Genomic DNA, 25679 nt, shown 5'->3' with positions numbered 1-25679 from the left:
TGTCAATCTAACGGTTATAATTTATTGGATCGTATTTATTATTTATTTATTAATTCTCAATAAATTTAATAAATTATAACCGTTAAATTGACGAAAATCAACAGTAATTAAGTTAGTTGTAAAGGTGATAAACTTTTCTGATGATAAGTATATCATTTCCCGTAATTAATTACCCCTGCTGGTTTTTTTTATCACTTACGCCTAATTTTTTCCATCCAGTCTCGCCTTGTTGATTAGAAATGCATCAGCTTGAGTTTTTTACCAAGTCTTACCTACTTAAAAATTAAAAATGTAATTATAAAATTTAGAAGATATAGGCTGCTGGTCATTTACAAATAACAAACCAAAATATTCATTTGAATCGGATTTTCCATTCTCATTCATTTCTACACCACTAATATTTCCCTTAAGCATTCCAGTATTAATTTAAATAGTAGATTTAATGTCTCTCATATTAATAGAAAATAAAATTATTTCTTACATATACATAAAAATATATAAAATTATTTTTTTCTCTCTTTTCTTTACATAACCTCTCGTGAGTCTCAAACACATATATAATAATTTTGTTTCCTATAATAATATGAAAAATATCAAGATAAAATTCCTTTTTTTTATTATAAGAGAAAACCGATTAGAAAATATGCCCAAGAAAGCAATTGTTCACAAATCTGAAATATTAATAAAAGGATAAATTATCTTAAGAATACAATGTTTTATTAAATTCAGATCTTTCCTTTACTTCATTTTTGTGTTAATATATTTTTTTCATGTTATTGCATATTTAATTTTTTGTATGCATTTCATATTATAGCATGCATTGTTAAAGCAATTTCTTAAATACAAATTATCCTTTCAGTGATTATTTTGGAATTTTTGCCAACAATCTTAAGACAAATCGATCGGAAGACATTAGACGAGTTAAATTCGAACTGACTGTCATCTGAGCAGCATGAGGAATATTTCAAAGAAAAAAATAAATAAAAAAGTACTTGTCAGTTGTCACAAAGGATTCACTATGATTATATTATCATAGTCATGAGATCAATTTCGGGCTAATAGTAATAGCAAACACTTTTACGCCCTATACCAAGGGAATTAATCTCATCCTTAACCCTACAAAAAAAAAAATCAAATCAAATCAAATTAAGCATAAAAACAGCTATTGGCACATTATTCTAACAAAATCTAATTACAAAGGAAATGAAATTCCGGAGACAACAGAACTGCCACACAGAATATGGTATTCTATACTACAATAACAGCTTCTATCAATCATGCTAACCTGGGTTAGAATCAGCTGTTCTAGAAAGCTCATGTACAATCTCAACAACTTACAGTGATACCTACAATAGCTAAATCTATTTCTTCCTGGAATACATCAGCAGGCTTTACATTTACTTTACGTAGAGTCCCAGTGAATCTAATATGATACAGTCTATTCAGCTAAGTTTGCCTGTCTTTCCTCTCAAACCAATGAACAAAGGGTTTTATCGCCATAATTGTATATAAACAGTATTCAAGATTTCTCTGACTGCTTGGAGAGCTCTTTATCAGCAAAGTGAAGCAGTCTTCTTAGTCTTAGAACCATGTCACAGTGGAAGGGAAGTGCCGTTCGTCGCTCTAGGTATGCAGGGCTTACTGTCATCCACGACAACGCGTGAAGCTCTGCTGCAAGAGACTCCAGAACCAAGTGGGTCTCAATTTCAAAATCTTTAGCTTCCCAGCTTAAACTTCTACCACCTTGCTTGTTTATTCCTCGAACAATCTTCTCATGGGGGATATTAGTACCTCCATAATAATCAACGAGGCTCACTGAAAGTACTGAAGGCCATTCTTCTTTCAGGTTGCTTTTATAGTCCTTCCTCATGGAAGGTACTGCTTTTGAAACCACAAATCCCGTGGAGAGCGGAAGAGCAGAACCCTTGCTGTGAAGCAGATGCGCTAGTGGTGGAGACTCTGCAGTGAGGCACGTGGGGAGTTGAAGAGCTGTCGGAGGAAGGAACCGCATACTTGGAGAAGGAATTAGAATATATGCAGAAGACGTGGAACCCAGAGACTTCACTGGAGTGAAACCTTCTATGTAACCTAAAATATACAACATCCAACCAACGCTTTCAGTTCCTCCTCCAAAAGTTTTTGCTATCAATTCTTAAATGATTTACTTCATAAAGAATATTCACAAATGAATCAATCAAAATTATGGTTTTTGGTTAATTGGGAAATGCTATATTCCACTCCTGCTATCCCCTGAGAATAATGAAGTCTATCATCGTCATTCGCATGATGTAAATCTATAATAGGTTCAAGTCCTTGACGGATGCTTGTTTGAATTTCCTTTATCTAAACTGGCATACATCAAAACTGGATTTCGATGTCTTAGTGCAACATGACAGTGGAAAAATACTGTCGTTGTCACAAATGAGGGTATTAAAACTTGCTCTTGAATTTTCTGAGGAGTTGGTAGTTAAAAACAAGTAGAAGATGGGAAACAAACAAGGAAATCAAAATAGATTTTAAAGTGGATGTGTCTTGTCCTAGGATCAAACTATACAGCACACAAATTGCTAGAGAGATGAAGAAGATCCCCATTGCTCTTTCCATTAATCCAAAAGCTGAAAGAAACGTTCGTCATATGCAAAAATATGTAATGATTATGAAAAAACAACTAAAAAGTAACTTGAATCTGCAATCTGGAAAAATTATATAGTGAGAGGTTGAGATGTGCATGTTCAAGGTATACAGTGTTTAAAAGTCTTACTTAAAGAGTGTTTTGACAGCTAAAACCAAGGTAATCATTTGGTGGATTGATTTTAAGTGATTGTCCACTGTTCATTAAGAGACTGCTTCAGGGGTAATTGATAAAAAATCATACTATTTTATACTCTTCCCTTTAGTACAGGGGTGGGCTAGAGGCAAAACGTGTTCCATCCATTGGCCATTTTACATTGTCTCTTTTTTTGTTTACCTCTCACTCTTCCAAACCCTTATTTTTCTCTCTAATTTTAAGCTTTTATAAATCTTAGCCACAACAATCTCACCATGTCCCTCGCCCTCTCCCTTCTTCCCCAAGGTCAGAAACATCATTCAACATCTTAGTTTTTCCAACCAGTGGCTTTGATGCTCAATACAATTCAATGAAATACAACAAAAGCCTTATCCAGTAAAGAACCAATTCAACCCAAAAGCTTAAGCTATTGAGTGAAGCTACATTAATGGTTTTATATATCTTAACACGCCCCCTCACACGAGAGCCCACTGGGTTTGAAGGGTGGACAATGCACAGACCCACCTACCTGTGCGAACAAAGAAATTCCACATGAAAGAAAGTGGGGGGCGACGAGGTTTGAACCCGGGACACGAGGCTCTGATACCAAGTAAAGAACCAATTCAACCCAAAAGCTTAAGCTATTGGGTGAGGCTACATTAATGGTTTTATATATCTCAACATATCCAAATAGATGGGGTTGTCAACATGGGTCAAACGATGCCATTGTGTTCCGTCACAAACCAGGCCAAGGAAGAGGCCATTTATATCTAAGTCCCCAAGTCCAGAAATGCTTATGTGGTTATAAATAGGGAAAGCGGGTGGGGGTGAGTGAGGGGCATGGAATTTGTGTAAACAGGAAAAGGGAATTGGGTTGATCTCTGCAAGGTGGGTTATTCCTTGTAGAGGGGAGTACCTTTGGTTATCTTTTATCTTTGCTGGTTATTAGCATAATTACTAGTGTAATTACCTGGAGTCTTTGCTGTCGTTATTTTGGTTGGATCATAGAGTTTGTATAATGGATTGTCACGGTGTTTGTGAGTTGTGAATATCATTGAAGAGGCTACGTTCCCAATTTAATGTGAATTCCAGTTATTCAATTTTCGGTTCCATCACTCTTCCTCTCACACGCCAAACCATTTAGGCACAATTCTAGCATCTTTTTCCTTACTAGATGCCATTCCAACTCTCTTTAATACATTCATTCCTGATCTATTTTTAGATGTCCACTCTTCCATTTTCCATCACAACAATCTCATCTCATGAATGCAATTGAATGATATAGGAAAAAAAATAGAAATTAAATTTATCATAAAAAAGATAACTCACCAGGAGAAGATGAATCAGCCGGGTGAACTAGCTGTAAGGTATGGTCCATAGAAACAGCAACGAAACTAATGCTTTGTGCCCAATGAAGCAAACCCCTTGAGTTGTCGACCATAGAATGTCCACCCATAAGCTGTTTTCTTGCAGCAGGCTGCCCTAAAGTGCCTTTCATAAAACCAGTGGGTTTGGTATGAGGACTATACAAAGGACTAGGTGAGGAAGGAAGAGTTCTTTCTGGGATCAGGCTCATATCTGGTTGTTGCAAAGAAGAACCATTACTAGTTGCAGACACGCCATCAGACATAGATTTCCGCAGTTGAAGGGGCCATCTCTTCATCTCAGATCCACCTACCGAATAAATGGCTTTCTGCCACTCTGTTTAAATAAAATGCCAAAGTAAAAATGCATGTATAAAGGAAGACATAAGAATACTCCAAAGCCAATAGGATTGGTCTAGTGATGAGGGATTAGGGTAGTTTGCATGAGGTTATAGATTCAAACCTCAGTGCTCCCATTATATCCAAAAACAATACTCCAAAGAGCTACATTTAGCATCCATTGACTACTATCTCAAGAAGGAAATACAAATTTACATCTTAGTGTAGGTGCAAATATAAAGCCAATTTGCTTTTGATGGATGTAAGTATGCCAACAACCATGCATGTAAGTCATGATGTATCCATACGTGTAAGAACATATATATAGCTTAAGGTTGGACCAGTCTGAACATGGTCTAAAAGGAGACATTCAAATTCATCTCGGACAATACCTCCGTAACTTTTGGCAAAATTCATCACCATCAATAGCATGTGATCATTTTTGATAAACTAAACAGTGAATCGCCCAATCATAAGTATAAAATAAAATTAAAGCATACAAAATGCAAAAATCTAATATACCACAAGTTTTTTTTAAAAAAAAAACAAAAAACCCCACCAGTCACCATGGTTAAAAATGATTGTTTGAACCCCAATGTCGGAAATTTAATTCTTGGATAAACACCCTTGGGAAAACTTTTAGCCTTCCCCACACCCGGGTCGAAATTGCGAAAGCAGTGTATATATCTTTAAAAACCAAAAAAAAATATTACTAGTTCGAACATATAACAGTAGAGATAGTGATTTTATATTTTATTTTTGTTTTCCCCTTTTATAAGATGAAATCACTTATGATGGAACAAATATTAGATAATCGGAAGTGAATTCCCCTGTAATCCAGAATTCAATTTTTGTGAATGTACTAAAACTGATGGAGCCAGCTAAATTTCATTATTACAATTGAGTTGCTCGCTTGATCTGACATATTGCTTCACACAATTCATAGTGGTACGCTGTTGCACATCACTTAATACATTAAACATTGCAGCATCTGAACTTGTTGGGGCCTAAACTGGACCTACCTAAATTTAAATGGAACTGGTTTAAAATTTTAGGATTATTATTGAGAAGGACAATGGTGTGCAATATTTAGAAGAATGACCCACCGACCACTTCATTACACATTAATCACTCAAATAACATTACTATAAATGTAAAGAACCACTTCAACCCAAAACCTTAAGGTGTTGGGTAAGGGCCTTTTTAATGATTTATGTTATTCTCACACCCCCTCACGCAAGAGCCTTTTGGGCTTGAAGCGTGAATATTGCATAGGCCCAATTTTTATTTTTATTTTTGATTTACCTTATGCTTATTTAATTCCACAAGTGGGGGGGCGGTGAGGATCGAACTCATGACCTTGTGGTCACTAAAGCTCTGATACCTTGTAAAGAACCATTTCAACCCAAAACCTTAAGGTGTTGGGTGAAGGCCTTTTTAATAGTTTATGTTATTCTCTAACAGGTACTTTACAATAATCCTCACTTAATTAGCATTGACCTCAGCCTTGACTATGATATCTGTCGTTTGATCCTCCACCATGTCACCTATCCCCTCCCTAACATTTTCCGCACAGTTTAGATTTTGTGTGTGCAAGTTTACACACACCCCTATACAAACTAGTAAGGCAAGGCTTGGGATAGCCAATTTCAGCATTATTGTGGGACAAAAAGCACTCAAACCTATATCATTGTATGACAATTGGTCATTCACTTGAGGACAGTAGAAGAGTTTTTCAATTAACTTTTACACAAGGTTATGTAAGCAAATGTCCTTGCCAAGGTTATCAGCCATGTCCATTTACAAGTAGGGAAAAGGTAATTCTGGAAGTTAAGTACGTCTGTACACCTATAAATTATACCTTCATGCTATCTCAATTTTTATTTTTTTTTCAGATTGGGTCTACCATGCCCCAAACCCATTGTATGTACCTCAAAAGATGGCAGAGAGCCAGAGACAGAAATCTTACCAAGGTACTCAAGCTCATAGAAACCTCCAATGCGTGCTATCACAAAATCTCGAGGCTTTGCAAGGGCTGGATCACAAGATTGAAGTATCTGACAACCTTGCTGAAGAACTTGAACAAATAGGCACTGCAGACCCTTTGTATCCTGCCTACTGCTTATTCCACCAAAGGGGAAAATATTGCAGTCAAGTAATTCTCCCCTTGAATCTGTCCAGATGCATACAAGCCAACGCCAGTCCTCTGTCCATCCATAGCAACAATGTAGGCTTGGAGGAGTCTTTTGATCAGACCCAGATCCATCAATGCTTGAAGCAGACTCCACACTTCCTGCAGTACCTGTACTCTGCACGTAGTTACCACTACTGTCATCCGCCAAAGCCTTGGAAGATTCTGAAGTGGGGCTACCAATAACTGAAATACCATGATCTAGAGAACCTGGTTCTGCAAGAATAAAAAGGGGTTCAAACATGTAACGAACTTCATCATGAAGAAAAATATCCCCAGTTCTACTTGAATCACAGCTCAACCCCCCAGTCCTCGTTGATTGCCAAGAATTGTCCCAAGTACCAGACCTCAAGCTAGCATCAATGTCACCCTCTCTTGGAAGAGAATGTCCGGCCATTCGAGGACCAACACAGTCTTTCCACATCCCAGAGATGGGAGAAGGCATTTGTGTCAAAACAGAATGAGATCTGTTTGAAAATGCTGATTGAGCAAAATCACTAGAGATTCCACGTGAAATACGACGAGCCTTGCTATATACGGTAAATGCAGTCTCTTTCAAAATGACAAGCTCACTCACTGATGGACTTGTGACTCTGAAGATGGCATCAACTGTAACTATCTGCAAGACCAATTTTGGAATACTAAACCCAGAAAGCACAAGAATATTAGATGCTGAAGCTTCATCAACAGTTGCCAAGCCATTTAGCGCCTTCACGACCTGACTATGCACGGTAGATCTCCTCTCTCTATCTGACTGTTGGATAACGGATCCAATGGCAACAGAAGATTCAATTACAGTTTGTAAAATTGCAGTAGGATCAGGAAACGGGCACACCACATATATTACCTAAATGCAAGGAAAATATAAATGGGTGAGATCAAAAATATCAAGGCACATAGATTTACCAAAAAAATAAAGAGAGAAATATACTACGAGAAAATTATTTTCGTCCATGAACAGTGCCATCCCATTAATGCTTGAATCCAAACAACCAAAGAAAAACAAACTATGCCGTTAAAGCCTCATCATTATTTGATCTAATTAGAAGCGAGGGACACATAATAACCATTCAATCTACAGAATAGAGCCAATAAACAAGCACTTACCATACATGAACCGTTACTTCCTTCACTGGGGTTTGTGGAGAAGCAAGAACTAAGTTTCAAAGCTCTAAGCGCCTTCGAAAGAGACTTGAGATAACTAGTCAGGTCCCAACCATTAGATAAAGATAAAAAATAATCACTTACTGAACCAACAAGAGATGCATTGCTGCTCTCAATCTTCATTGATTGGGGACAATCAAGTAAAACAAAACCACCAGATGACAACTTTGCAGATTCTATCTCCATCTGATTCCCCAAGGCTTGAGGTGAATGAGTACCCAGCTTGCATGTCTCGTACACTGAAAAGAAAAAATGCAAAATAAGACATAGAACAACTAAATGCAAGAAAATTGAGTGAAGAGACAAAATAAGGTGAAATGTAAATCAGTAGTCATGATGGATAGAAATCTGGAAGCATTCTACTGGCATAGCATAGACCTATTACTACATTCAATTAGTAAGAGTCACAGGAAAGTCCAGAAACACAAAGTTCTCTTAACACTTCAACTAACACTCCAGTAAAAAATATGATTTTTCTTTCCTAAGAGACAGGATCCAACTATTGTTATCAATGATATATAATTGGATGTAAATACAAAGCTTGCTATAGCCAGAATGTAAAGGATAATCTGTTTCAAATATGCTCTCTGTAAACATCATCAAACAGTCCTAGATCAATTGAAGCATAATTTACCACTACTCACCTGTTCCTAGTTGTTGAAAAAAATCAGCAGCAGCAGAAGTAAGGGGATCAATGTCAGGACATACAACGTGATATGTAATCTGCAACCCAACAAAGCATATAATGATATAATGAAAGCAAGTTCCTAAACTCATTACCCGTCACCGTCAGGTAACAAGTCAGGATATATGGTAGACAACAAGGCTCGACTAGTGACAGCAGCAAATGGTTATTATAAACTTACCTGTTTTTGTAGAGCGTAGGGTTCTAGAGGAGCCTTTTCCCAGTGCTGCAGAGAGTTTGCTGACGTCTTGAGCCAATCATCCTGATACCTATTGGACATGTTATATATTAGAAATATAATATAAAATTATAAAACCATTCATCTACCTTCACCTAACAACTTAAGTTTTTAGGAGAGTTGGTTGTATGACATGTTATTAGAACATCTGTGACCAAATGATTCAGAGTTCGATCATTGTCACCCCTATTCTTCTAAATAATATCCTAATAAATAATGTGAAATTTTTTAGAACAGGTTATGGGCCTCTGCATTGTCCACCCTTCAAGCCCAATGATCACTTGCATAATGGGACGTGTTAGAAATAAAGGGCAAACTCGGTGTACAATGCTTCCTAACTTACAAGGGTAGGGGTGAGGGACGATTATACGCAGGCTTAGCCTTGCATTTTTTGCAGGTTGTTTCCTACACTCAAACTCATTACCTTCCGGTCACAAGGAGCAACCTTATTGCAACTACAAGGAGGCGCGTTAGAAATAAAATATAAAAATATATAATCATTCATCTACTGTTGGAGAAATATAATACAAACTCATTAATGTGGCATTCAGATTTATAATATAATATAAATATGTTACGAAACTTCTAGTTTGAAATAGTTCTTTACATGATATCAGATCCTATGTCACCAAGTGGTCACAAGTTCAATCCTCACCGCCCCCATTCTATTAATAAATAATTAAATATTATAGAATTTCTTAACATAGGTAAATAGGTCATGCATTGTCCACCCTTCAAGCCCAATGTGCTCTTATATGTGAGAGTGTGTTAGAGAAATATAATATAAAATCATTAATGTGACATTCACCTAACAGCTTAAGCTTTTGTTGTACGACATTATATTTGCATGAGTTGTAAACTAAATGCCAAACTTTACATTAGCATATGTGAGTTGTGTTAGCTAAATTATCATATGCTAAAATAATACAGAATGATCTTGGAATAAATTATGAAACTCCAAAGAAGTTGTTTTCTGACAACAAACCATTAACATTCTTATAAACACATTGAGATTGACCGACATTTCATAAAGAAAGAAACTAGATAGTGGACTAATCACCACAGCATACGTTTCTTCAGGAATTCAGCTGGTAGATGTGTTAACCAAAGGATTTCTTACAAAGAGGTTCCAGCATCTTACTAGCAACCTAAGAATGATAGATACATTCACCAGCTTAAAGAGGAATATTGTAATAATTCCACATCAGTCTTACATCCTTCACCATACACGCGTCGGAGAGTGACCGCGCGTGTGGCGGCGCGTGGGACGTCCGACGGCGATGGGTCCGGTGGCATCAACTCGTCGAAGCCTTCTGAGTTGAATGGTTACTCCACCTTCTCGATTGGAGGTCTATAGGTATGGTTTCTGGGATTTGGAAGAGGTTGGTTTGTGTTTGGATGATTTTTGGATGATTTTTGAACTGGTTTCAGCTTTGAGGGTGGCTGATCTAGGGTAAGAACGAACCCGCTCTTGATACCATATTGAAATAAAACAATTGTTTTTTCTATATTGATTCACAATGATTTACACTGATAGAGGGATTTATACAAGAGAGAATGAGAAAGAATTAATGAGAATGACAAAGCAATGAGTCATTAGTCCTATCCACTAATTAATAGAAAATAAAAACGGAAACGGAAATATTTTTAATTCTAATTTCCTACAATAATATTCTCTAACAAGCACCAAAGGAGATGCATCAGCTGGTGAGGGAGCTCATGGAGAGTTGGAGACAACCCTTGGCAGCTGGTTCCAGCAACCTACTGGAATCTGATATCCCCTGAATTCACCCACCTATTTTTAATATTAACTTTGAATTGGTATGTTTTGATTGTTTCAGCCAGCTAAGCCAAAGCTTCTCCGAATTTGAAGCCAAGCTGCATTATAGTTGTAGTTAGCTTAATTATTGGGAGAACAACTCGGCCAAAAGAGCTAGAGAAAAAAAAATTACCATGACTCTGAGGGAACTAGCAACTTTAGAAGAGTAACTGTAATTCTGTGAACACATACTAACTACATAACCATACTTTCCTAGCTCTTCTCACTCATTCGTTCTCCCTTAATTATTTAGGTATGCCATGTTTATGCACTGCATGTTCAAATTAAGCTTAGCCCCAGGCACCATCTATTCATCTTGTCATTGGACAAACCTACGTAGCTAAATCATCTAAACCATCAACAGCACTCAAATACAATCAAAAACCTTGTGATCAAGGCAATTACGTATTCAAACTTGTCATTAAACGTAAACGACAACAAGTGCACATACCCTACAAGTATAGAAGGAAACGGAAGAGCAACGAGAGTCGGTTTTAGCCGGGAACATGGTTGCTGCTCTGACTCTGAAATGCACATATCTTGGACAGATCTCCTTTGGGAAGTCTCATCCACCTTAGCACTATCTATCATGCTGGAAACTGCACTGACAGTCAAATTTTATTAGTACCCTGAAGATAAAAACTTACATCACTAATGCAAAAGCAAACTTCTACCCTTAATATTGGACGATCCACCAACAGATGACTGGGATGGACTCATTGGTTCTGAAGAATCCCTACATTCACTAATGCTGGATTCAGCAGAAACTCCATCAATTATGCTTCCAGTATCAACCGATTGATTGCGTCCTTTGCACCAATCAGTCACAGATAACGGGCCTTCCAAATTGGAAAATGCAGATTTTAAAGCTGTTTTTATGTCAGACTGCAGCAAGCTGATCACAGTAGATGCATGAACCTGAAAATTCATAATACTGCCAATGTAAGCATAAAAAATGAAACAGAAATCAATCAGCAACACCAATGGGCACAAAACGTTATCAGCCTAAACTAAGTAACCCCAAAAGACAAACGAAAAGTAATAATAATAGGAAAGGGCTATGACAAAGAATTAATAACATCTGATCACAAATCTTGAGTCCTCAAATCAAAGACAGATTTCTTATTTGCTAAATAACAAACATAAAACATGGACAGCCAAGTTGCTTATTTGCTAAACAAATCAGTAAAACCATGAAAGTGTCAATGTAAGTATAGACATAGAACATTTTCGGAGATGATAGCGCAGATAGGAAAGAGGATCAAGATGTTATCTGAATGCATTCTAACATGAAAATCTAAATACATGCTAATCATGTAGTGAATCATGGGCACAACAAAATTATAATGCATAAGGAAAATTCATACAATATTTCTGCAGGAACACAATTTACATTTTACAAGGTTTCAAAACATATATGCAATATTCATTAGTAAATTCTGCATATCTAGTTAGTTTCTATACTATAACTACTAGGTGGCATATCCTTGTCGGAGTAATGATAATATATCCCTTAAGAATGATATGGAAGTCAACAATGAATAACATCACGTCACAGAACCAACATTTTTGCTTTAGATAATCACAACCATTTTACACCGCTCAATGCATATCCACATCAAATTAAGGATTCCAAATTAATTATTCTTGCATCTGAACATATCTACACATAACACACCTCAACAAAGATAACTTCAAAACATCCATCTTATCTTAGCATTAGCACTCCACTTTAGTTCTATTACCAAATCCTGAATCCCTGCCCGTAAGGAAAGAGACATAAGAGGTTCATGGATTCACAATTTGACATGTAGTACCAGAAGGAGCATTTCAGAAACATATACAATAAAAGCTTACATCAGCAGAAAGTGGATCCACTAACTCCAAGCCAGCAATGTCCAGCGAATGAGAAGAGGCAAGAGTTCCCCCACAACCAGCATGGACCATGGAAGGCCCACAACAAAAACCACGCCTCCACTGTTCTTGCAATGCAAGCAAACCATAAGGGCCATCACCACAATCTGCATCCAAAGCCAGATCAACAAAGGAAATAGCTTGTTGGACAAGCAATGCAATCCCATCAAGAAGCTCCTGGAGTGGTTTCCTTTGACTGTAAGAAAGGATACCTTCTTCATTGAATGAATTATGAGAAAAGGAAGGACCAACTTCCACGTTTGGTGAATTTGAAGGTTTTACAACTTTTGAAGCTCCTACAGTGCGCCAAACACCAACAGGTGCATTGAGGTGCCCATCAAGCATTCCTCCATCGATATCTCCTGCAATTCTAACCGGTATATTTTCTTTCTTCTTCAACTCATACTTGCCAGATATGTTGTCTGTGGTGGTACCCGGATCACCAGGAAGCTGATTCAAAAATGTAACCCCAGTTGACCTACTCAAACCAACATTCATGGGGTTACCTGAAGATAAGAGAATGTGTCGTAGCCTGCACATGGAAGCTTGCAACATAACACATGTGATATCAGTTGCCAACAAAGTTTTTGCAGATAGAAGGAAATTCTCTGCTTCAAGTGTGCCTTCAGTGATCTTCCTTAGGGCAGACTTGACAATAGCATTAGAACCAATGTTTGAGAACAGAGGTGGTACTTTCCCCTCAGATTTAGCAATGCCGTTATCATTACTTGTAACTGGTTTTCTATCATTTATGTCTTTCCTATTCTCCACAAAAGTATAATAATTTTTGGAGTGGAGAGTCATGCTTGCATCATGTTTTCCAGAACATGTTTTTGTATTGATGGCCATTACATTCTTCCCCTCTGATCCTTCAATGTAGGGAGAAGAGGGTGGTGCTGCACCATACAAGTAATTGTTTGAACTTGAATTTGAACTATCCGCTCTTCGAGATTTTGGAAAATATGGGCTTCTGAATAATGTTGTGGACAACTCATTAGCAGGGGTCTCAACAGCTCCAAATTCAGGAGCAAATGTCATCATTGCTTCAGCTTTCACTATATGATCAAACTCCCGCCCATACAACATTTGAATTTGATTGGTTGGACCCAATGACATGGAGTTATTTATGTTATCTTTACTTTTGCTGAGACACTCCTCCATGGCAGCAGGAGGAGGTGGGTTAAAGCTCTCAAAGGAAGCAAACGCAACAGGCAAAAGCATTTGATCTGAAACATCCATCACTCCAACTGGACTGTTGACATCTCCACAATCCGGTGCAGAAAATATAAGTGCCTGAGATTCTGCAGTTCCTGGGGGCTTCGCCAGAAAATTGATCATACAATAAGATACCAGTATATAACGGACGAAGAGGCAGAGAGAAAGAACAATAATGTCAAAATAATAACACCGAGAAGCTTAAAAAATTGCAGTATTCAGGCTTTATTGTTAAAGAAATAAGATTCTGAGTAAACTTTGGAAATTGTACAATCTATGCAATCAAACAAAGGAATAAATGAAAGAAGGTTCTATAAGAGAGGAAAAACAAGGCATAAGAAATTAGGAGGATACCTTGCCCTCCAAAACAAAGACAATAAATAAGAAAACACTCTAAAACAATCGCCTTTAACTTCATATTCGAAAGAGGAGGCTCATATTGTAGTATAGCAAACAAACCAAGAGTGCAGAGGGAAGCGTATGTATTTTTACCCATAGGGGAACCAAACTTGTACTGTTCAAGCTTATAAACTGCTAGAATGAAGAAAATGCATAACTATTATTAAACTTTTATTTTTTATTCTGAAAATAAATTGGTAAAACTAAAAAGTTAGCTTTTAAACATCTATTCTACTTAAGGAAAAGTAGGTCGTAAAAGATATTCAAGGGTTGAAGTGTAACATGTAACTATTTTAACGTGGAATTCAAAATTTAAAGAGAGTTTAAATGTGTTGTGCAACTGTTTAAACATGGAAGTCACTACTTAATCGCTCTTTCTACAACTCATGATTATAGAGAGAAATTAGTGGACATCAAAAGAAGGAATCCTCTTTATGTAGTAGAATAGATATTCAGATACCTCTCCAAAAGGCAAAACATCATTTTCAAAAAAGTCACCAAAATCACCAAACTCAGATAGAAGAGCTTGAATATCCATTTCCATGCCTCTATCATCATCATCCCAGTCCCAGTAAGACCTAATTGGCTCATTTCCTACTCCTGTAATGGCTGAATTATTAACTTCCATGGAACCAAAATCAGACATGTATGCATCTTGCACAGGAACATTTGTAGCTGTACTTAATGACTCTATCACCCCTGTTCGAGATCGCTTAAAGCCCTGCACAAAAAATTAGAATTGCTATAATGCTCAATTGCACAAAACTGAGATCAGCAAACAGGAAAATTAAAAAATCTCCTTCCTCCAAAAAACCTATGATACAATAATAAGAGCGCATTGAATAATGTCAAAGAATCTTTCATATTTTCAACAAAAAACTACATGATAATCATTTTTCTCAATTTATTTCAAAAACACAGTAAGTTAGCCATCTTCATGTGCATACAAGATACAACCAAATAAGTGACCAGTTCATGAAGTAAGAAGCGTTATGCATATTACTATGTTGTAGGGGTACATACTACTAAATTGGCCAAGAACCAATATCAAGAACTTATGGGTACTGCATAAGAGATGCTGCACTACCTATACTGTTCTGCCTGTTATGGCTGTCAGGTATACTGTGATAGCAGTTGTTGAAATATATAAAAATCATTAATATAGCCTCACTCAACAGCTTAAGCTTTTGGGTTGAATTGGTTCTTTACATGGTATCAGAGCCTCGTGTCCCGGGTTCGATCCTCACCGCCCCCCACTTTCTTTCAAGTAGAATTTCTTTCTTCGCACAGGTAGGTGAGCCTGTATATTGTCCTCCCTTCAAGCCCAGTGGGCTTTCATGTGAGGGGGCGTGTTGAAATATATAAAAACCATTAATATAGCCTCACTCAACAGCTTAAGCTTTTAGGTTGAATTGGTTCTTTACAACAGTCATAGTCAGTGAGCTTATCAGCTCATTGCAACAAAATTAGTTAGAACTCATACGATTATAGTATTCAGTTAGGTAGTTATTGAGAACTAATCTATAAATATGAATCTCACATTCAGAAAACTCGGAATAAAACAAAATCAGTTTCTTCAGTTCAGAAATTTTCTCCCTTCTCCAGTTTCACTTTCATTGTCTCTGCATCTCTGTTTCTATCATTCTGGTATCAGTACCAGTATGATATACCATTTATATTAAAACTGCTTAAAAATTTATCCTGTACTTTTAACTAGAACCTTAGGGTACTGTTACTACTATCACCCATATCAGCGAAGCTACATGCATTCAATACATCACATTTGAGAAAAATACTATAGCATCACCTTGCATTCTTTTAATCCAACAAAATACCATCAATGCCTACAGCCCTAGAATAAAAAGGGGGGAATTTTAGGTGACTAGCTTTAGTGGTTTTGGTAGAAGTAAAGAAGTTAAATTTTTATGGCAATGGGCGATCCATGCTACTATTTGGTGCAATTGGTTGAAGGTTAACATTCATGTTTTTGAGGAGGTTCCATTGGCTCATCAGCCGATTTTGGATAAGATTAGGCAATTGGATTCAATTTGATGTAAAGCACATGGTCTTTTCAAGGGTCCCTAGCAGATATGCAGAGGGATTGGATAATATTGTTCCAGTGGTGACTTCTTTTTCTTTATCACTTTATTTTCCTTTTGTTTTGGATAATCGATTACCCTCCAAGTCCCTAGTAATTTTCTTTTCTTCATCTTGATAACCTTTCTTTTGTAAATAAATAAATAAATAAAATCAACATTACTTTTTCAAAGTAAATAATGATATACCAATTTGGGGCCATCACTTTCCAGCTGATCACCAGAAGATACCACAGACTGTCTACATGTTAAAGAATCAGCATCTGCCTCTAGTTCACTTGGTCCTGTAGTCTTGTAATCACTATCACTAGAGCTCGCACTTAAGCTACTGATACTGCTACTATTGCTATTGCTACTACTATCATAACTATTTTGCATGCGGGTTCCATTGATTTCAGTCCAAGGATCTTCAGTAGAATCCACATTACCAGCACTGCATAAGGCAGAAGAAAAATTAAGAGTCCAAGATATGAAAATTAAGGCTTTAATTAAAACCAAGCAAATGTACTCTAGCATATTTGTGTTCAAAAAATTAACCAATAAATAATAAGAATAAGATTTTGCAGAGGAATAGAAGTGAGAGAAGGCTTATCCATAAACCTATTGCTACATGTCAACAAATCTTTTCTTTTTAAGAGAAATTTTATAGTAGAGAAGAGGAAAGAAAAGTACAAAACGAGGGACAGGATAAGATGTGCACCCAAGAAGAAATTCTAGATTCAAAAGAAACATGAAAATAAATGCAACAAGGCAGCCTAGTCTCGCTGTATGCCACAAACAGTGACTCCCAAGAAAGAGCCATCAGCAGAAGACAGAAGAGAAGCCATAAACATAATACAGGGCTCACAATTAACCTCAATAACCAAAGCTGTAACAATATCAACAACACCTTTATCCCAAACTAGTTGGGTCGGTGGAATAACCAAAGATGTAAGAATGCAAAAATATCTAGGACAAAGGAATGCATGAATGCATATATATGTGTATGTATATATATATAGAGAGAGAGAGAGAGAACACACCAGTGAATAAAGGAAGAGGAACCAAGCAGGGATGGTCCCATCCAATTCTGCAGCCAAAATCTGTCCGTTTCACATCAAAAAAGTAAGAATCACAGAGCTCTTTTCGGAATTGAAGTGCAATGGTTCACATGACAGGACAATCACAATACACATATAGCATATTCATGTGACAAAAAACTTAATTTGTTGCAGTTCAAATGGCACCAATTAATAGAGTAAGAATTTGTATCCAAAAACAATAGAGTAAGAATTAAAAGAACTAAAGATGATTGTACTGCACGTGAAACAGAGGAAGTCATTTGAAACAGGAAATTTTTCAAAACAGAGACGAGAAGGTACAGTAGCTTGTGGAATAAAGACCAGCTATGAGACTTTGGGTTCTGGTCACATGGATGATGGGTTCTCTGATCTAGGGGCTATATAGAACAGAAGTGAAACACCAGGATGGAGGATGGGTCTGGCCAGCTGCAACCGGAACTGTAATAGTGATTGCTATGGCCACTATTCGAGATGCAACACTTAAGATTGAATAATAGAATAATTGTATAGTGAATAATAGTGTGTTACAATGTACAAGAGCTCTCTATTTAAAGAGACTAAAAGACCTAATGGGCTAAGCCCACAAGATGTAGGACTATTCTATTATATACACTAAACTATTCTAACAACTACTCTAACAGCAATCAAGTACTTGTACTGCTGCAAAACACTACCACAAAAGCAAAATGCTCCACCATGTGCATTTGGGAGTGGGGAGGCTGTGCTCTACTCTATTCCGGCCACCATTAAATACTCTTGTGCCATCCAAGCTAATACTAGTGCATTTGATTGGATCATAACGCTCGTATTTTTCAGGAGATTTGTTAGGCTAAGTAGCTTATTCAAATAAGATTAGGTTATTTGCTTTTATTTGGAGTAAAGAAAGCATTCTTTTCCGGGAGGCTTCTCAAATAGATACTGTATGAACCCACAAGCAAGAGAGCTGAGAAAAGAAAAAAAGAAAAAAAAGAACAAATCTGCAAAAGTTTTGTTGAATCTCAATAGAAAAAGGAAAGAATTCTCCTCCCTTTTACAACAGAACTAAAGCTCAATTTTCCAATGCAAATAATTCAGAATGACCCGCTTTTCTACCCCCTAGTACTATTTAAGCTCCCTTGATCCTACAACTCTAACCACCCAACAAATTCTATAACTACTTTGTCCTGGGTCCTATCAGATACGCAGAGGTATTAGGCATCTTTGCTCCACTGATGTTTTCTCCTTTACTTTGTTGTTTTATTTTTCCTATTACTCCTAATGGAGGATCCCTTATTCTTCAATTTCCTTGTATTTTCTTCTCTGTCTAAATGAGTTTCTCTTATTTAAAAAAAAAAAAACGATTATATTACATCAATAAAGAATCAAGCAGGAAAACGAACTTGACCAGATTATCTTAATAGCCACAGAAAGCACTTAATCAAAGAAAGGAAGAAAATACAATAAGATAAATAAAACAGAAGCATATATACATGAAAAAATACCTTCTCAAAGAAGACCTTGCTAATGATGTTCGTAATACTGGTACGAGCACTGCCTCAGCTGGATAGAGAAACGTTTTCTCATAATCTGGCAAATTATCTGTTGATCCCTTATGATCACTTCGTCCCACAACTGGGGATTCAGCAACATGAAGCTTGGGTATATTCTTGACACTGTTCTTGTTTGGCTGCAATGCCTTGTCAGTTCCAGATCTAGGGGAGCCAAGACTTACTTCAACATAACAATTCTGCCCCCTCAACTGGCAACCAACACCCTGAGAAACATGATATGGGAGACCTATAATTCCACTTGACATCCTAAATTTGGTAGAACTGCTATAAAATAAAAAAATAAAAAATAATAAAATTGAATTCAGTCATGTATGATATGTTGATATATCAAATGTATATGTAAGAAGTTATAAAAAGGACCTGAAATAGCTTTGCTTGACAAGATCACTAGGAGAACAACCAGTCAGGTTGCCACGTATTCCATGAGGAGAAACAATCACTGCCACGTAATAATTTAAAATCAAATCAAATATGGTGCAAAAAAAGGCGTCCGAAGAACTCAGATGAACTTAGAAACCCTTTTGAATATTGGTAACTAGTAAATAGTAATGCACATGCATATGATATGACAGCTAAAAACAAAGACAATGACAGAGATAATAACAATAACTTGACATAGAGATTAATAGAGAGAGAAAAAATTCTCCATTTTTTCAAAAGCAAAGAAAGAAATATATTGGTAACTGGGAAGAAAATAACAGAGTTACGCAAGCTTGGGACACACGTCCCTTCAAATTATCTGAATATATGTAACAAATTCTCTAAGAAACAAAACTCAGTACAACAAAGCTATCCAATCCCTGTGGACTTCTGTAATAAGACCTTGATCATATTAGCAAAGGTATGCATATGCTAAATGCTATCCTAAAGGAAAGGAGTCTCCATAAGCCAATCTTTGAAAACCCTAGCATTGCTCTCTATCATAATGCACCATATAAAAGCCAGCATAACCAAAAATTTTAACACCATTTAAGACGGATGGATAGCATATGAAAGAATAGTATTATGAGATCTGACTTTGAACAAACAAAATTCATGCACACAGAGCATACCAACCTGGAAGTCTATATGATGCCTCCGTAGAATGTTTTAATACTTTTTCCAGATCACCTGTGGAAAGCGTCCGGATATGCCTGATTGAAAGGAGGGGAAACAATAGGTAAATATTTCTTTGCAAGATAAACTATTGCTCAACCAAAATTCAAGCACTACCATACTTTGAGGACACTATGACATGTATAAAGATTGCCTCCTCAGTTGCAGCAAAGACAAACTCAACTGCAGGTTGTCCCCTCCTGTAAATATCAGAAATATGAAATAGCAAAACATGAATGGAAAAATAAAGACTGAATATTTGTTGAGATATATAAAACCATTAATGTAGCTTAACCCAACAACTTAAGCTTTTGGGTTGAATTGGTTCTTTACATGGTATCAGAGCCTCATGTCCCGGGTTCGATCCTCGCCGCCCTCCACTTTCTTTCAAGTGGAATTTCTTTATTCGCACAGGTAGGTGGGCCTGTGCATTGTCCACCCTTCAAGCCCAATGGGCTCTAGTGTGAAGGGGCATGTTGAGATATATAAAACCATTAATGTAGCTTCACCCAACAGCTTAAGCTTTTGGGTTGAATTGGTTCTTTACAATATTATCTCTGAACTGAATTACAGAACATGGTTTATTCTAAGCTATAGACCTAACTAAATAATTACTTGCCAAAAATAATGTCTAGCCTATGGCAACTAATAATCTTTCCTGATAACTGAAAAATTTACAATAACTACAAGGAATATTGCGTTTTAGTAGATGTGGAACTGTTACAACAGTCCCCCACAAGCTGGTGAATGGATATCTACCATTCATAGCTTGCCAATAAGATCCCAAAGCCTCTCAATGGCTAATCCTTTAGTTAATGCACCTGCTAACTGATATCCTAAAGGAACATATGCTGTGGTTATGAGTCCAATTTCCAACTTCTCCTTGATAAAGTATCGGTCTATCTCAATATGTTTTGTCCCGTCATATTGAATTGGATTATGTGCAATGACAATGGCTTATTTGTTGTAACAAAACAGTTTCATAGGAGCTTCATACTTTATTATGAGGTCATCTAATAAGATCATCATGCATAATAACTCACAAACTCCCTGTGCCATAGCTCAAAACTCAGCCTCTTCATTTGACCAGCCAACCACGTTTTGTTTCTTACTCCTCCAAGTTACTAATGTTTCCATCCACAAACATACAATAACCAGATGTTGACCTCCTATCAAGTTACAGGGCTTGCCCATCAAAGATGTTTTGCTTTCTGTCATACTTTGAGGACAGGATGAATGACTTGGGCCCATTGTAAATAATTTATTTCAGTAAAGCAATAGGTAGGATGTAAGACGGGTAAGTCATTGGGAGTAAGCGGCAATGTATTTGACATGATGGACTGAGTAGTGGTAGAGTTGCGGGTTGTCTCAAGTCTGACTTGGGGGCAGAAGGTAGATGGTTTGGTTGGGTCACAGAGGAGATGAGAGAGAGAGAGAGAGAGCACTTGTGAGTGGTGCTGTATGGACCAACTAAGGGAAGATCAGAGCAGAGGAGGCCAAGACAAGCTAACTAGGACCAGCGGCAAACTGAACAGTGACTGGTGCACCACCATAGTTGTCTAAGCACCAGCACAAGGATCTATCGAGCAGAGGAACAGGCCACGCATGAGAGCGCATGCCTGGGCCACCTGTTGTGGATCTTTGGTGGTTACACAGTCTAGGGACGGCAAACCAGTTGGCGGGGTTAGTGACCGGAAAAGCTGGGGCGGTAAATGGCAAACGGAAGTGGGTAGGCGGCAGCTAAAAGTGCAATGAAGGCACAAATAAAATGAGTAGACTAGCCACAATGAAGACAGCTGCAACAAAAGTTGTGATAAAAGCAAGCTAAGGTTAATCTGTGAAAATAGATTCTCCCAGATCAAGAGCTCTAATACCAATTTGAAACCAATAAAAGGACTCAATATTATTTCTAAATTGAATTACATTACATGGTTTCATTTTAATATATAGACCTAGCCAAATACTTGTTTGCCTAAAATAGTGTCTAATCAATCGTAATAATCTTTCCTAATAACAGAATAATTTACAACAATTACGGGTAATATTATGTTTTAGAGCATGCGTGATTGTTACAACAGAAAATTCAAATTATGAAATACAATAATGTGATAACAAGGTCACTGTTAGAAAGCAGAGAGGAAGCTAGATCACAACAACGCATACAAATTGAATTGTCCCGTCAGTCAGCTTTGGTGGGATTTGTATTTCGCGATTTTGAAGTCAATGTAAACTTTCCTAAATCTATAAGAAACTTGTGGTCTGCTGGAAAATAAGCCTGTGATGGTACAATTTACAGTTGGGAAAGTTGTTCCAACATAGAATATGCTGAGTTAGTTCGGTGTACATAGTTATACTATCTCGTACTATACAGTTAAATTGAGTTACTATTGAACTGACGACTGTACACGACTCATTCTTGAGTTTAAGAAAAACATAACAAATGGATGCATCCAAACAAAAAGGGTTTCTGACTAGCTCCTTCATGTTGTTTAAATTATATCTAGCTTGAAAGAATACAATTATCTAACCAATGTAAACCAAAAAGAGAGAGAATGTATCTACAATATCAAATGTAAGAAAAAACCAGGAAAGAGGCCTGAGGAACATACGGTTAGTGTACTTTCTTCATGCTACTCTTAGTAGGCTAATTTACATTGGATTAATTTAGAAAACATTGTTTTCTTTATTTTGTCTGCAGTTTCCTTTTTTTTTATGTTTCAGGTGGGAGCGTAATTTATTTGTATACTTAATTAACATAGCTAATGCTTTGTAGGCTATTTATATTGTATCTTTCTTACTATGTAAAAAACAAATAGCTCTTCTACTTCGAATGAAAAATTTAAAAACAATGGAAAAAGTGTCATAGTGCATGACAAAAGAAAGATGATGCAACAAAACAAGAAAGGTTTAAGTTGCTTATATGGTTGTTAGTCTTGGTTCCAATTGCAGGACAGCCAAGTAATTATATACATGCTCAATATTTTTTCTGAACATCAAGAGAGTTAGCAATATAAGGAGGAGAAACTAGCAGTGCACGATGGAGAAGAAAAAAAAAAATCATTCCTCATTAAACCCCGACTAGCGAGAGTAGGAATGAGGGAAATCCTTGTATGCAACCTTACCTTTATATATTTGCAAAGAAATTGTTACCCGGGTTTGAATCCGTGACCTTTCAGTCACAAAGGAGCAGTTTTATCACTGCTCCAGCCTCGTCCACGATGGAGAAGAAAACAACGAAAAAAAATTAGATCCTCAATGACTGCATGATCAGTTATTTTTGAATTATTTTTTTCCCACACTATGGAGTCAGTTTATACCAAGAACAAAATTGCAGCTATGAATTCATGCCATCTACTGAGTCATTCAATTTTGTTTTACCAGTGCTTTCAATTCCAATCTATTAATTCAAGGGTGTTTTAGCCAGTCTTGTAATTGCAGAATTTGGAACCTAATTGTAGCCAAAGGTCATATGTTATGTGGTTGCACATGAACTGTTAAATAAAGGAACTTTATGATTATATTCTAGGAACGTGTAGTCTAGAGTCCAACTGGGAGAAGGATATTATAAATTTATACATTCTTAACCTAACACGTATCATTTGTTCGAATATCACTAGAAGTTATTATTCTTGACAACAGTGCTAAATCTAAATATAACTAAAACATACCTGAACAGTTCTTCACTTTGAAATTGATGAAACTTCGAAAATACATCTCCAAATCTCATGTAATAAAGCCCAAGAAGTGCTCTGCCAATTTCAACAAGATAAAATGTCAAGATATGACCAAGATTAATTTTTTACTTTGAAGAGTTGGGGAAAAAAAAACCTTTCTATGCAATTCCTTAAAGCCTGAGAAAGAGCAGCTGCAACCTCTTCTGAGTCCCCAGGAGCAAGCCAAAGCCCAGACGCAACAACTTTGTTGAACAATTTTGTCCCACGTAAAATATATAATTGGAAAACACAAAAGTGAGAAAACTCAAATTCTGTTACCTTTGAAGAAGGGAATGTATAAAACCACTACAAAAGTTCAGTTATATATGATACCTCTTAATCCGGATACTGCTGACTGAGCAGTCTCAACAACAGATGAATGGCGCCCCGGAAGAAAAAGCCATAGTTTAATCTTTTCATCTGCATATTTAGTATAGAAGGCAGAAATTTAGGTAACTAGAAAATGGATAGCCATCTCCACTCTTTCCTTCTTGTAGGGGGGGAAATAGCACATGATTACAAAACCACAAAGTCAGCAATCTCTACCAGGATTGTGCAAACCCTGAGATGGATCCCAGGGTCCAACAAAGGAATTGGTCCATGTGCTGAGAAATCCTTCCTTCTGCAGTTGCAGATGTGATGAAAGCACCAGCAACATTGCTGCATCCTTATGGTCCACTTTTACACTGTTGGAACAGAAGGCAAATTCAGTACTATTAAAACAATGAACCAAAACAAAGAGAAAAGGAGAAAACATATCAAATCTAACCTTTTGTCAGGTAAAGGGTTCAGATCAGGTTCATGAGGGAGAAACTGAAACCATGATAACTGATGCAGACTTCCCTATACAAATTTCCAACGACATATATACTAATATGAGGACATACAAGCAATTCTTAACAAAAACGGAGCAGTTAAGGATATATTAATTTATAGTAAAAGCTAACCAAACACAGCTTTGATCTTTAACCTTTTGTTCCCATTTGGAGAAGGGAGGTTTAACCTTGAGATCTCCCATTAGACCAACAGGTCATTTTATTTCTTTTTATTTCAGATCTATTCCACAAGAGCAAACAGTTTTAAGTCTTACTTATTTTGAGCTTTTTTATGAAAAGGGTGGGTTAAGGCTGAGGTTGACATCCATCTACTTGATAACATCGAGCAAGTAATCAATTTTTTGTTTACTCCAAGCAACTAGGGGGATAGGGGTTGCTCTTGGCTAGAGTACCAGACTGTAGTTCGATTATCATACTGCAACACCAGACATAAACATGGGCAGATATTGATAATTGTCTTCCACTTACGGAGGGGACTGAAACATATAATCATCTGTTTCAGCACACACAAACGTCAAAGGATGCCGTTATCGCAAAAAAGAATTCTCCAGTAAATCCTTGTAATGCTTGATTGGAAAAATCATAATTCCAGTATTCGACCAAATTGGAAAGAAAGGAATATACTCAAAGAAAAGCTGGTCTTGTTAAAGCCTCTGGGTGTAATGCCGATAAGATTTATTTTATTTTATTTTATTTTTGAGTCACCAGCAAAAAAGAGGAACACCTTGTATCGAATAACTATGCGTTAATATACAATGCTTTTAGTTCTCAGTTTTAAGTTAAACATGTTTGCAGGATATTCATTAACTTATTCATGAGATATTGAGATGAGTACATGACAAAGCACCAAGTCAGCTCCATGAGATAAGAAAGGGGTGAAACAAATTTAGACCTAAATTAATGAGATTCCAGCCGCAGCATATAAGTAATAACATTTTTTAAAATAAAAAAAAAAGGGGGGGGGTGAGAAGTAGAAAGACCTACGATTTTGAAAACATTTGTCCACATAACTGGAATATGTTGATGAAGTCTTTGGTGGAATTGAATTAGGGTTTGAGCTGCGAATGTGATGATGCGCTCGATCTGTTTGGGACCGACGATTAGGAATAGAGAGAGGGTTTATGAGACGTTTACTAGCTTCTGCTCCTCTGTAGTCCAACCGAAAATGCACCCCATTTATGTTCCAAATTCCGAATCTGATTCAGATAGCACCCCAGACTGCCAGAGGCTCCG

At 36.8% G+C, this 25679-nt stretch overlaps 1 protein-coding gene across 1 annotated transcript; it reads right to left on the bottom strand.

Annotated features, from left to right (window-relative positions):
• Positions 1-1137: 1137 nt before the first annotated feature.
• LOC133304559 (mediator of RNA polymerase II transcription subunit 13) lies at positions 1138-25679 on the bottom strand. The gene is made up of 23 exons (XM_061504604.1): positions 25431-25679; positions 24380-24453; positions 24157-24296; positions 23944-24030; positions 23726-23813; positions 23566-23646; positions 20020-20097; positions 19859-19935; positions 19163-19241; positions 18734-19063; positions 17214-17273; positions 16381-16624; positions 14777-14816; positions 14556-14704; positions 12425-13798; positions 11308-11485; positions 11019-11166; positions 8692-8779; positions 8470-8548; positions 7769-8064; positions 6440-7508; positions 4097-4468; positions 1138-2127 (listed from the first exon to the last, which is right to left on the bottom strand). The coding sequence occupies exons 1-23, from the start codon at positions 25452-25454 to the stop codon at positions 1520-1522; spliced, it is 5763 nt and encodes a 1920-aa protein (XP_061360588.1). The 5' UTR covers positions 25455-25679; the 3' UTR covers positions 1138-1519.

Source organism: Gastrolobium bilobum, unplaced genomic scaffold (assembly GCF_033153095.1).
Source record: "Gastrolobium bilobum isolate Gb01-03AN ecotype WA unplaced genomic scaffold, APGP_CSIRO_Gbil_v1 utg5129, whole genome shotgun sequence".
Classification (NCBI taxonomy): Eukaryota; Viridiplantae; Streptophyta; class Magnoliopsida; order Fabales; family Fabaceae; genus Gastrolobium; species Gastrolobium bilobum.
This window is presented reverse-complemented; position numbering and strand designations above follow the sequence as displayed.